The sequence below is a fragment of the Gallus gallus genome, chromosome 1, assembly GCF_016699485.2.
Source record: "Gallus gallus isolate bGalGal1 chromosome 1, bGalGal1.mat.broiler.GRCg7b, whole genome shotgun sequence".
Lineage (NCBI taxonomy): Eukaryota > Metazoa > Chordata > Aves > Galliformes > Phasianidae > Gallus > Gallus gallus.
The window spans coordinates 74808579-74822092 of NC_052532.1; the positions used below are offsets into that span (position 1 = coordinate 74808579).

Consider the following 13514-nt stretch of genomic DNA (forward strand, 5'->3'; position numbering starts at 1 on the left):
TAGATGGGAAGGGGCCTGCTGTAAAATCAAGTCTCTCATCCCCACTGAAAATCTGACCATATCAGGGCTGTCAAATGAATCTTCATAAATTGCTTCCCTTATGCCTAATTCACAGATGTAATTTTGAAGGTCCTCCACGAAGGACCACAACCCTGTATGTAATGGTATATCTAATTTATTCGGCCATACCATACAGCATGCCACCATTAACCAACGTATTATAGAATGGTTTTAATTAACATATTGGACACCTGCATACAACCTCTGCCTAAGGGCAGGGTGCATAGTCATGGTATTTCCGTTCCGTTAACCATAACGCCGTCTGCCCTTAAGTCTCACAGTCTCAATAGCCAGATTGGTACACTTTCTCTAGGTTTTTGCCGGACCATTGTACCAGGTCCATTAACTCAGTTAGTGTGTATGGCAAGGCTGTTACGTGCAAGTGAGTCTGGGCAGGGGGCCGCCGATCAGGCGGTATACCTGCTGGTCTATCCTGTACCTTTTTTGTTTTTTGGGTTATAATAGGACAAATCTCTAAGGGAGCCGTTGCAAGCAGAGTTTCAAGATCTAATTTAGGATTTTTATTTTCCTGATCAACTAGGTCTATTGATTCAGAATTCTGGTCATTGTCTATTGAAATATTACAAATCTGTCGTATTAGAAAATTCAGATTTTTTTTTTCCTGTTAGTATACCAAATTCTTGTTCTAACTTTTCAATGCAGTCTCTTGGGAGCTGGTTTTCATTTTCTAGAGTATTTGCCCTTATTTCAGCCTGGTTTAAAGCATTTAACAGTGGCCAAGCCACTGTAGAGGCAACCAACTGCTGTTCTTTTATAATTAGTATATCTTTGCTTAGTCCCTGACAATAGTCCACCAAGCAGCATGGGGAAATATTTCCAATAACACATAGGGGACCCCATTTTTCAATGATGGTTTCTAGTTCATAATAGGGAGATCCCAGAAATCCTGGGATCTGTCCTGGAATCATTTTGTCTAGGGAGGGTAATGTTCTCTTCCCTGACCCATTTAATAGAAATTCCACAGAAAAGACATAATGCATTTTAGTGTATTTGGCCTACACCAAGCGTATAACCAATGAGTATATAGATGTTTAATCAATAAGTACATAGAGAAGTTCAGCTGGAATGATTGTAACGTTAGAGAGGGATAATCAGAGATGAACAGAAAGCTTACTCATGTCCCGGGCTCACTAAAAAAGACCCCCAACCCCCAGAAGCAACCTCCAGAGAGAGATCCTTCCCCTGTGGCAGTCAGTCCTTAAATGGGGTGTAGGAGAGGTGGAGCCAGGCTCCACCCCTTCCAATCACACAGGTGAATTGTGTTCATCTGTGCTCCCATGACTAACTCAGTGCTTGCTTCAGGTGGTCAATCAGAGGTTCAGACCATGATTCAACAGTTCCCATACAAGCATCCTACCTTCTTCATCGTAAAACATTACTTTTCCTGCTTTTTTAAATTGAATTTAAAAAAAAAAAAAGCATTTTAAATCTCAGTCCTGTAACTATAGTGTTCCTAATCCACTTATAATAAATAAATAAATGAATGAATAAATTCAGAACTATGGTTAACTGAAATAATGCCAAATATTCAGACTGCTTTGCATCAGAAATTAAAATTGTAAAACTAATAAAATAAGCAGTAATCTCAAGCAAAAAAATAATTTCATGAAAATTTTCCAGCCACCTTCTAGCAGAAAAGGAAAATCGTGTCTCCTAACCCGTGTTATACAGCTCTTCATTAGATGGAATGTATGACAGAGGGACACTGGGACAGCCTGGGAATTTGGGGGAAAACTCCTGGAAATCTACTCCTGGCTGTCTGTTGACATCATAGTATGCTGGTGGCATTCCCACATGGTACACACAGTCAGATCCTGGGAAAACTACCAGCATTAAAGTGCCAGAAACAAGCCCCAGATCTTGGGTATTTTTGAAAGCTACATGTGAGTGACTTATTTATTCCACTGAGCATACAGATGAAATCCAGTGTCAGCTTAGCATGAAGTGCCAAATGAAAGTGTAAGTCACTAGCTTATAACAGCCACTAGCACCAAGAGAAGCATCACTCTTCAGAGCAACAGCTTAATTAAAACTAAACAGTACCTTGCCAGGCTTCCTGTCAAGGGGTCAGATTTACTAGTTGCCTTTGTGGGATATTGGCACTGCACACCACAATAATGAGAAAGCATATGACCTCTGCTTTCTTGTCTGTAAAGCATAGACCTTGAGCCTTTCACTGTTTTCTATATCACAGAATCAAAGAATCCTAGACTGTTAGGACTGTGGGGAAGGAGTTCATGTTTGGAGGCATGTACTTGCTAAAAAGAAGCTGAATTGCATACCAACAGAAGCACTTCGATCAGTGAGCTGCTAAATTTCCTGTTGAAACTGTAAAAATGTTGATGTATTTTTCTCTTTTTCAGGATACAACCTTTCTAGAGGCCATTATAGTGAAACACTTGTGCTGGCAAAGACACTGCCTCGAAGACAATCCTAGAATGAGCACTACATGCCTGAATGGGGCCTGGGACTCAAAATAGCAAGTATCTCTTCATTTAGCCTGGAAGGCATCTGCTTCCTGGGAATTTCCTAGTGATCAAGTCCCAATAAGCATGAAGCCTGCTCCGTTAACAACATAGGAAGGAAGAGCGGTGGGTGAAGGAGATGCTTCTAGCCTGCAGGACAAACTGTAGCATGTGCTGATACTGCGTATGCCTAGGGAACCTTGGAGTAGCAGCTCTTGCAGCAAAGCATCTGCCATCCCAGAAGGCAGAATGGACCTCTGTGTGGAAAAAATACAGATTACAGACTGAACAGGAGACTAGCCCATGAGAAAGGACTCATGTTGACACAAGCTATAATGATATTGTTAAATTTGTTAGTGTTAGTTGATGGATAGCCCTGCCATTTGTTTAGATAACAGAGAGAGCTATGTCTGTGGACTAAGCTATCTGCTTAGAAGACAGAAGCAGAAGGAAGTTCTACTGAGTCCTTGTACCAAGAAAATAAGGAGAAATCTGATTCCAAGCAAAAGCAAATATGCAACATACCTCTGGTAAAACTTCTGCATATGTCATGCAAGTAATATATATAAGCTGAAGATCTTATGTGCAAAGTATGCATGACAGGAGGAGTGCAACCCCCATGCATGAAGAGCGGATAATCTTTGAATCACCAAGGTAGGAAAAGACCTCTAAGATCATCCAGTCCAATTGTCCTCCTATCATCAATATTTCATCATTAAACCATGTCCTTCAGTACAACATCTAAACATTTCTTGAACACCTCCAGGGATGGCGACTCCACCACCTATCTGGGCAGCCTGTTCCAGCACCTAATCATTCCTTCAGGTAAGTATTTCCTAACATTTCCTGAATCTCCCCTGGCACAACTTGAGGCCATAACAAAGAATGCCTGCTTTCTAACATTCCGACTTGATTCTCAGAGAGTTTCCTGACAGACTGATTTACAGTATCATTTTTAGCTTGGAAACACAGATACACTAGCTCTAGCTTCTGCACATAGCTAGAAGAAACTTGTTAGTGAGAAACTGCTCTGAGGCTGTGTTCTGGTTTTATGATTTGTGATTGGTATTCCACATCATATCTTCATGTAATCCACTGGGAGTTAAAGAGTTAATGCTGCAGTCTGTGTACTATCAATAGTTCTGGTATCCTGGACTCAGAAGAGAATAATGAACTACAGTTCCCAGAAGACTTAATTATTCAATTACCATTTTCTGTTCAGAGGGAAATATAAAACTGACTGGAAGTCACAAGACAGTCTCATTTTTTGCCCACCTTTGCTTTGTGTGTACCCTGTCTGTCTCATCCATAGCATTAGAGTTAAAGCCTTTGGTTTCAGACACTCTCTCATTTTATTTGATTTATTAGCTTCAATTCCAATTATATTGTATTGTATCTTTTATCCCTATCATACTTAGTAAATTAGTTGTTTCCCTTAGATTGTTGACACTGTTTTATTTTTTCTTGTCTAGGCCCATTCCCTGTCCTTTTCCCTTCCCCCCTTTCCCTTTTCCTGAGGCATGGGACCACGAGTCCTTTCATCCACTGTCATGGAATTAAGCTGAACTGGGCCAAACCATGACAAACTGCAGCAAGGTATCTTTGCTTTCTGTGAATGACCTTACTTATCCTGATATATTATTGTCTTCTGCTGTTATATATGTGGCCACAGTTCTAAGGGGTAGTGTAGATAGACATCTTGCTGGTTAGAAACCACTGGCATCTGTGGGGAGAAACCTGGACACACTACTGCACAGCCACCCCAGTCAGAACCTCTGTATTAAGCTGATGAATATTAACTTGCTTCTACATCCTTTCTTCAGGATCGTAAACCTTACACAGAAGTGCTGGTGCTTTTGCATTACATTTGGCATAGTCAGCAGGATCTGAGGAAAATAATGCTGGCAAGGGAACTGATCTGCTAGGAGAAATTGCAAATCTGCTGGGGGAAAGAAATCCCAGGGTGTAAGTGAAGCTCTATAGAAGTATAGAATCCTTAGAGTTGAAAGGGAACTTCAAAGGTCATCTAGTCCAGCTCCCCTGCAATGAACAGGGACATCCACAGCTAGATTAGGTTTCCCAGGGCCCTATATCCAGCCTCACCGTTTGAAAATCTCTAGGGACAGGGCATCAACCACATCTCTAGGCAACCAGTTTCCCTCACCACCCTCACTGTAATAGATTTTTTCCTTACATCTAACCTAAATCTACCCTCTTTAAGCTTGAAGCCATTTCCACTTTTTCTATCACCACAGACTCTGCTAAAGAGTCTGCTCCTTCTTTAGATAACTCCCCTGTAGACATTGGAAGGCTGCTATCAGGTCACCTCAGAGCTTTCTCTTCTCCAGGCTGAATCATAGAATCACCAAGGTTGGAGAAGACCTACAAGATCATCCAGTCCAACCATCCACCTATCACCAATAGTTCTCACTAAACCACATACCTCCACACAATGTCTAAACATCCCTTGAACACCTCCAGGGTTGGTGACTCCACCACCTCTCTGGGCAGCCCATTCCAGTGCCTGACCACCCTTTCACAGAAGTAGTATTTCCTAACGTCCAGCCTGAATCTTCCCTGGTGCAACGTGAGGCCATTCCCTCTAGTCCTATCACTAGTTACACAAAAGAAGAGGCTGACCCCCAGCTCACTACAGCCTTTTTCAGGTAGTTATAGAGAACAGTAAAGTCTCCCCTGAGCCTGCTCTTCTCCAGACTGTACAATCCCATCTCCCTCAGCCAATCCTCATAAGACTTGTGCTCCAGACCCCTCACCAGTTTCATTGCCCTTCTCTGAACACGCTCCAGGGCCTCAATGTCTTTCTTACACTGAGGGGCCCAAAACTGAACACAGTACTCACGGTTCAGCCTCACCAGTCCTGAGTACAGAGGGATGATCACTTCTCTGCTCCTGCTGGCAGCAAAATTTCTTGGCCGTCTCAGCCAGATGGGCACACTGCTAACTCATGTTTAGCCAAGGGTCAACCAATACCTGCTCCTGGGGAACACCACTCGTGACTTGGAACCAGCTGGATTTAACTTGGCTCACGACTAAGTCTTTTCTGCACTTTCTGTTCTGCTTGGGTTTTGAATCTTGATAACTGCTGAACTTCTAATCATGTTCTATTAGGGAGAAATTAATGTTAGAAGACCTCAGTTTTCTTTCTTATCAGATTCAGAAGCCGAGAGCTGAACTTTCCATTAAAATCAATTGGAACGTCTCTGAAATTTAATAAGATTTGTATAGCAACTAGGGTGAGATAAGGGCATGCGTACAACCGGTCAGTATGGATCAGTTAATGGTCATGCATTTATCCTACCTGATTTTTTTTGAATTGTGTCCTTATAATTTTATATAGACATAATTGTAAAAGTAAGGCAGAACTGACATCACCTCAGCTAGATTGATGCATTAAATACAACTAAACCCATACTATGCTAAGCAGGCAGAGTGGTCTGCACGCTGAGAGCTTCTCCACTTGTTGCTAGGTACAGTTTTATCAGAGTGTTTCAGGGTATGTTTGGATCTCAGAGACAGGATGTCTCAGGAGCAGAGGCAAGCAAACTATGCATTCAGAGCAACACAAAGGCTTATGAATTTTCTTTAACATACACACACACACACAGGCATCCATTTTGGATAATTCCAGTAAGCAAGAAGCAGAAACTCCTTAAGCAAGTGCACCATAACTTAAGTGCACCCTGAGAGACTGCAAACTCCCAAAAAGAAGAGAGAAGGAACATGCTGGTGGTGGATCCTATAGGTAGTGCCAACGGGGCATCCCCTGCTTCAAAGTGCTGCTTTCCTCTCTCCCACAGCAGAATCTCTCCTGCTTTTATTCTTCCCAGGGTCTGCAGGTTTTTTTCCACTTTCACACTGTACCCACACAGCCAACACATGATACAGAGCCCAAGTCGGACACCTGCTTGCAAAACAAATCCTTGGAAAAACAAGATAAACTACCAAGGTCACCTCTCTCTACAAAACAGCCACAAATATCAGTTCCCTTAAAACTGTAAGAGTACTTTATTCCATCCTAGGACCCTTCTTCAGTCAGGAGCTTTTAAGTTCCTGACGCATCGAGGTAGTGTGAAACTCCCGTACACTAAGGCAGCTAGGTAGTAGCACTCCCTCCCCTCTGCCCATCCCGGGAAAGCCGCGACCGTGCATCCCCGGGGCTCCAGGGGGCTCGGGAGCCTCCGGAGCCACAGAGCTGCAGCAAGTGCGTGCAGCAAGAGGCATTGAGCCTGGGCGTGGGCAAGGGAGGAGAGAGGGCTGGGCTGGGCTGGGCTGGCGGGGCTGGAGACGGTAGGCGGGCAGGGACTTGACGGGGCAGTACTTAAGGAGTGGTGCGTACCAAAGGTGTCGTTTGTGTACTTGTTCTTATTGGTTCCACTCGTTGCTATCCGTCAGCGGAATGCCTGTCAAAGGAGGCACTAAGTGCATCAAATACTTGCTCTTTGGCTTCAACTTCGTATTCTGGGTAAGAGACCCGTGCCTGGATTCGGGAAGGGACCTTCTCCAGCGCTTCCCCGACGGGGCCTCCCGGGAGGGAGCTGAGATCTGCTCTGACTGAACGGAGGGGGAGCGGCAGCGATTATCGCTGTTTGCTTGTTTTGGGATTTGTTTCTTCCTAGTTCTTTTTCCCCTATCCATATGAGGAGACACGCTGTGCTCTTTTCTCTCCCCCAAGCTGCAGGGTTTCCCCGGCGTTCCTGCCCCGCCGAAGCCTCCAAGGGTCCGGCGCCTCTGCCCCGCCCTCGTCGAGCCGGTATTACAGGGCTCCCGGGGTAGGAGCCGCAGTCGCGCTGCTCTTTTTGGAGCCGGACCTGGTTCGCCGGTTTGGAATCGCCGGCAGCGTTCGCGAGAGCCCCGCAGCTAAGTGCTGAGGAAGGGCTGGGGCCCTCCATGCTGGGTAGCGGGGCAGAGTCGGAGGCGGCCTTCAGAGGTTTCTTGTGCCATCAGGAGGAGCCTAAGTAGAATTCATAGCCAGCTCACTGTTTTCTTTTTAGAAAATATTTTTTAATATTTTTTTTAGAGCTACAGTTGGAAAAGACAGGCTGCATATCCTACTTGTTAACATGTGATGCAGCTGGATGGGAAGGCAGCTTTCCCAACACTGTACCACAAAGCTGTACTTTTTGGCATTATATGAAGGCTGTTTTGGTGTGTAGACTATTAGGGGGTACTGAATTAAATCCTTGCAAGGTAGTACTTGAAGTCACTGTTGTCTTGTGCATTAACTTTTTTTGGTGGGACCCTCAGCTAAAGCCAAAGTTTCTGCATCAGGTCTTTTAGACAATGCCTCCTAAAGAAAAGCCTAAAATGATTCAATTTGTAGTAGCACAGAACAAGTAGGAGTTGTATCTCTAGCATGCTTTTGTGTACAAAATCTTCATGTGCTAAGCAGTATTGGGAAGCATGATGTAACTTAAGTTCAGGCGGCTGAATGGACATCTGAATTTAGTGTTGTTTGCCTTCTGGAAAAGTATAGAGGGTGCAGTGCAAGCTTCCTGTGTGCTGGATGTATAAATGTGAGGGTAAAGGGAATTAGTTTGAGAAGCAATTCTTCCTTATTTCAAATTTAAAAAATGAATTTTCTCTGCTATCTGCTCTTGCAGAAAAATGCATGTGTGACGTTTTTATGCTTATCACCCTCTGATGCGGAGAAAATAAATTAGTTTTATAAAGGAAGCAATTCTATGATCAACTGTGGTACTACACATGGAATAATTGTAGATCCAATGTTAATGCCCATAACAGTTCTGATCTCTTAAAAACAGGTTTCAGTAAAGCTTAAAACTAAGAGGTAATAGACTGCAGTTATAGGAAATCAAGGGTATTTATGCAGAAGAAGGTTACAGTGGCAAGATAAAGAAAATCCTAGACTCTTTGGGATAGTGAGGAGGGAGTTTAGTTTGGAGGCATATAATTGCTAAAAAAGGAGCTGAACTGCATATAAATTGAAGCCTCTGGATCAGTGAGCTGCTAAACTTCCTGTTGAAACATGAAAAAAGGTTGATGCCTTCTTTCTTTAGTGCAGCCCTGCTGAAAAAGACCTGGAAGTACTGGTGGATGGAAAGCTGGGTATGCAGTAGCGTTGTGCCCTTGCAGCCCAGAAAACTAACTGTATCCTGGGCTGCATCAAGAGAAGTGTAGCCAGCAGGTCAATGGAGGTGATCCTGCCCCTCTGCTCTGTGCTGGTGAAGTCTCACCTGGAGTACTGCATTCAGATGTGGTGTTCTCAGTACAGGAGCGGTGGGTGAACCAGATGCTTCTGGCCTGCAGAATCATGTGCTGATACTGCATGTGCCTAGGGAGCTCTTGCAGTGAAGCATCTGCCACCCCAAGAGGCAGAATGGCCTTTCCAAGGGTGGCAATGATCCAAATATGGGAAAAGGATGGCTAAAGGTCCTGTAAAAGAGGAATATGAGGGAGATCTTAGAATGGCTTGAGTTGGAAGGGACCTTAAAGATCATCTAGTTCCAACACGCCCTACTGTAGGCAACTCTGCCACCCACAAGATTAGGCATCCCAGGGCTCCATCCAACTTGGCCTTGAATATCTCCTGGGATGATCTCCTGGCATTCATGACTTCTCTGGGCAACATTTAAGAAAGTTCTGATGTCTTTCTGTAGTCTTTTTATGTTTCTGGAGGTGAAAAGTCTGACTGTGCATAAATTAAGTGCAATTCTAAATCGAACCTGAAAGTCTGATCAACAACTCTTTAGCAGTAAGACAGAGTGGAAGGAAGGGATGCCATTCAGACGGACACAGCCTAGACTTGAAAGGTGGGCTTGGGTGAATCTAATGATGTTCAGCACAGCTAAGTGCAAGGCTTTGCACTTGGGCTGGAGGAATCCCAGACGTATATACAGCCTGGAAGGAGCAGTCTTTGAGAGTAGCCATGCAGAGAAGGACCTGGGGGTCCTGATGGATGAAAAACTTAACATGAGCCAGCAGTGTGCTCTTACAGCTTGGAAAGCAAATGATATCCTGGGCTCCATCAGAAGAGGGGTGGCCAGCAGGGACAGGGAGATGACAGTCCCTCTCTACTCTGCCCTTGTGAGGCCCCAGCTGGAGTACTGTGTCCAGGTCTGGAGCCCCCAATGCAAGAAAGACAGCTGTTGGAGAGGATACAAAGGAGGGTCACAAAGATGATCAGAGGGCTGGAGCACCTCCCGTATGAAGACAGGCTGAGGGAGCTAGGCTTGTTCAGCCTGGAGAAAAGAAGGCAGCCTTGGCTGGGGAGCAGACTAAACCCCCCACAATTCAGGAGGAAACAGTCAGAGACCTGCTACTCCAACTGGACTGCCATAAGTCCATGGGACCGGATGAGGTTCACCCGAGAGTGCTGAGGGAACTGGTGGAGGAGATAGCCGAGCTGCTTTCCATCATCTATCAGCGCTCCTTGTTGAGGTCCCAGAAGACTGGAGGCTTGCCAGTGTGGCTCCCATCTACAAGAAGGGCTGCAGGGAGGATCCGGGGAACTACAGGCCTGTTAGCCTGACCTCGGTGCTGGGGAAGATTATGGAGCAGATTGTCTTGAGGGAGATCACGCAGCACGTGCGGGACAACTGGGGGATCAGGCCTAGCCAGCATGGGTTCACGAAGGGCAGGTCCTGCTTGACCAACCTGATCTCCTTCTGTGATCTAGTGACCCGTCTGGTGGATGAGGGAAAGGCTGTTGATGTAGTCTACCTAGACTTCAGCAAAGCCTTTGACACTGTCTCCCACAGTATTCTTCTCCAGAAGCTGGCAGATCGTGGCTTGGACAGATACATTCTTGGCTGGGTAAGGAACTGGCTGGAGGGCTGAGCCCAGAGAGTGGTGGTGAATGGAGTCAAATCCAGCTGGCGACCAGTCATGAGTGGTGTTCCCCAGGGGTCGGTGCCGGGGCCTGTCCTCTTTAATATCTTTATTGGTGACCTGGATGAGGGTATTGAGTGCACCCTCAGTAAGTTTGCAGATGACACCAAGCTGGCTGGAAGTGTTGATCTGCCTGAGGGTAGCAAGGCCCTACAGAGGGATCTGGATAGGTTGGATAGCTGGGCTGAAGCCAGTGGGATGGGATTCAACAAGACCAAATGCCGGGTCCTGCACTTTGGCCACAATAACCCCAGGCAACGCTATAGGCTTGGGGCAGAGTGGCTGGAAGACTGTGTAGAGGAAATGGACCTGGGGGTGTTGATTGACGCTAGACTGAACATGAGCCAGCAGTGTGCCCAGGTGGCTAAGAAGGCCAATGGCATCCTGGCTTGTATCAGAAATAGTGTGGTCAGCAGGAACAGGGAAGTAATTATCCCCCTGTACTCAGCACTGGTGAGGCCGCACCTTGAGTACTGTGTTCAGTTTTGGGCCCCTCACTGTAAGAAAGACATCGAGGCCCTGGAGCGTGTCCAGAGGAGGGCAACAAAGCTGGTGAGCGGTCTGGAGCACAGGCCTTATGAGGAGTGGCTGAAGGAGCTGGGATTGTTCAGTCTAGAGAAGAGGAGGCTCAGGGGAGACCTTATTGCTCTCTATAACTACCTGAAGGGAGGTTGTAGTGAGCTGGGGGTCAGCCTCTTCTCTCGTGTGACTAGTGATAGGACTAGAGGGAATGGCTTCAAGCTGCACCAGGGAAGATTCAGGCTGGACGTTAGGAAATACTACTTCTGTGAAAGGGTGGTCAGGCACTGGAATGGGCTGCCCAGAGAGGTGGTGGAGTCACTGACCCTGGTGGTGTTCAAAGAGTGTTTGGATGTTGTGTTGAGGGACATGGTTTAGCGGGAACCATTGGTGAAGGGCGAATGGTTGGACTGGATGATCCTGTGGGTCTTTTCCAACCTTAGCGATTCTATGATTCTAAAGGGAGCTTATAAATAGGAGGGGAGTCAACTCTTTGAAAGAGTAGATAACAGCAGGACAAGGGGAAATGGTTTTAAGTTGAAGAAGGGAAGATTTAGATTGGATGTCAGGGGGAAGTTATTCACTATGAAAATGGTAAGGTGCTGAAACAGGCTGCCCAAAGAGGTTGTGGATGCCCTGTCCCTGGAGGTGTTCAAGGCCAGGTTGGATGGGGCCCTGGGCAGATTTGTCTAGTATTAAATGTGGAGGATGGTGGCCCAGCTGTGGCAGGGGGGTTGGCAATTCATGATCCTTGACGTCCCTTCCAACCCTGTGATCCCCAAGAGGAGTAAAAAAACCTTTGTTTTATTCTACATAGCCCAAAGTTTTGACTTTCTATTGTCTAAGAGCTACTTAATATTGTCACCATTGCTATAGTTAGAGCCAGTGTCCTCCTGACCCAGCAGAAAGTGCAGTTTGCATGAAGTGTGATGAAGTTCATATTTATTTTTAAAACAGTTGTCCTCAAAAGGACAAGTGAGGAATTTAAATGGCCTGCAACAAATATACAGGTATGTACAGATGGTATATTAGATGACATATGATCTCTCTTCATAAGAGATTTGAGAGAGAGCGAGAGGAGAAAGGAAGAGCAAGACAACTGGGTGTCAGAGGTTACTAAGACGAAAAGTGAGAAACACAGTTGAAGCTGTGTTCCAAGAAGATAAAAGTCCATAAGTGCTGGCAGGCCAAATAAAAATGTAGTAAAGCAAGCCAGAATTGAGCTTTACAGTAACTTGCAAAAAAAGAAATCCAAATAATATACTCCTTCTTTAGAGACACTAGGACCGGGAGGCCTTCCAGAGTCCTTAAATGCAGTAGCCAATCCAGGTGTAAGTGTGTTAGTAGGAAAGTACTGCAAAACTTGACTTTGCTTGGCATGTTTGAGGAACGTCTTGGATGTCCTGTAGCATAACCTGTCTGTGATTCCAAATCCATCGCGAGATTAATCTCTTGATGGAATAGTAGTGAAATAAAAATAAAAAAACGCTGACTAAAAACTTAGAGTTACAACAGTTATTTCAGAACTATAAATAAATATGCTGTGCTTAGGTAAAACCTCTGGTTTGCTGCTTGCCTTGGGGCCACGGAACTGGAGTGCAGTAGACTTTCTTTACAGCCCCTAGAAAAATAGAATAGTGGCATATATAGTACCTCTGGAATAGGCTGAGAAGATTCTATTTATAAAGTTGGTGTACAGATGGAGATATGTGACATTATGCAAGAAACAATGGCTACTGTAAGGAAGTCAGGATGCAGTTAGCTTTGAAGCCTGAGAGCTGGAGGAGGAGTGAATGCTTATTACTGCTAGTTTACTTTTTGTATGTCCCCTAGAAGTTTAAGGGCTATTTGGGGCCGCTAATTGAGTGACTTACCATTATGATGCCTATCAACCAGAAGTGTCAGAAGGAGGATCTGGGGAACTTGCAAGCCTGTCAGCATGATTCCAGTATTGGGCAAGGTCATGGAGGAGATTGTCGTGTGTGTTCTCATGGCAGTGCATACAACCAGGGGACTTGACCTAGCCATCATGGATTTATGAAAGATAGACCCTGCTTGACCAACCAGATCTCTGTCTATGACCAGGTGGCCCACCTAGCAGATGAGGGAAAGGTTGTAGATTTAGTCTACCTGAACTTCAGTAAAGCTTTTGACTGTCTCCCACAGCGTTCTCTTGGAGAAGCTATCTGCCTGTGGGTTAGACAGGTGTACTTTTTGCTAGTGTACTCTGTTTTGGTTAAAAAAAAGTACCAGCTGAGCCCAGAATGGAATGGAGTTTAATCCAATTAGTGTTTGGTCACTAGTAGTGTTCATTAAAGAGGTGATTCGAGACAGCCAGCATGGCTTCACCAAGGGCAGATCTTGACGGATCAATCTGGTGGCCTTCTATGATGGAGTTATGGCTTTGGTGGACAGGGGAAGGGTGGTAGATGTCATCTACCTGGACTTCTGCAAGGCCTTTGATATGGCCCCTCACCACATCCTTCTCTCTAAATTGGAGAGGTGTGGATTTGAAGGTTCAGTGGGTCAGGAATTGGCTGGCTGGATGCAGCCAAAGGGATATGATCAATGTTACTGGCG

General features: G+C 45.3%; 2 protein-coding genes across 2 annotated transcripts in view; one reads left to right on the forward strand and one right to left on the reverse strand.

The window, feature by feature from the left end:
• The window catches only part of NOBOX (NOBOX oogenesis homeobox), a 69120-nt gene that overhangs the window by 14155 nt on the left and 41451 nt on the right, over window positions 1-13514 (reverse strand). The window lies entirely within an intron of this gene.
• The window catches only part of CD9 (CD9 molecule), a 30964-nt gene continuing 24310 nt past the window's right edge, over window positions 6861-13514 (forward strand). Inside the window, exon 1 of the mRNA NM_204762.2 lies at window positions 6861-7029. Within this exon, the coding sequence (NP_990093.1) occupies window positions 6964-7029 (66 nt within the window). The 5' untranslated portion in view covers window positions 6861-6963. The remainder of the gene's footprint in view (window positions 7030-13514) is intronic.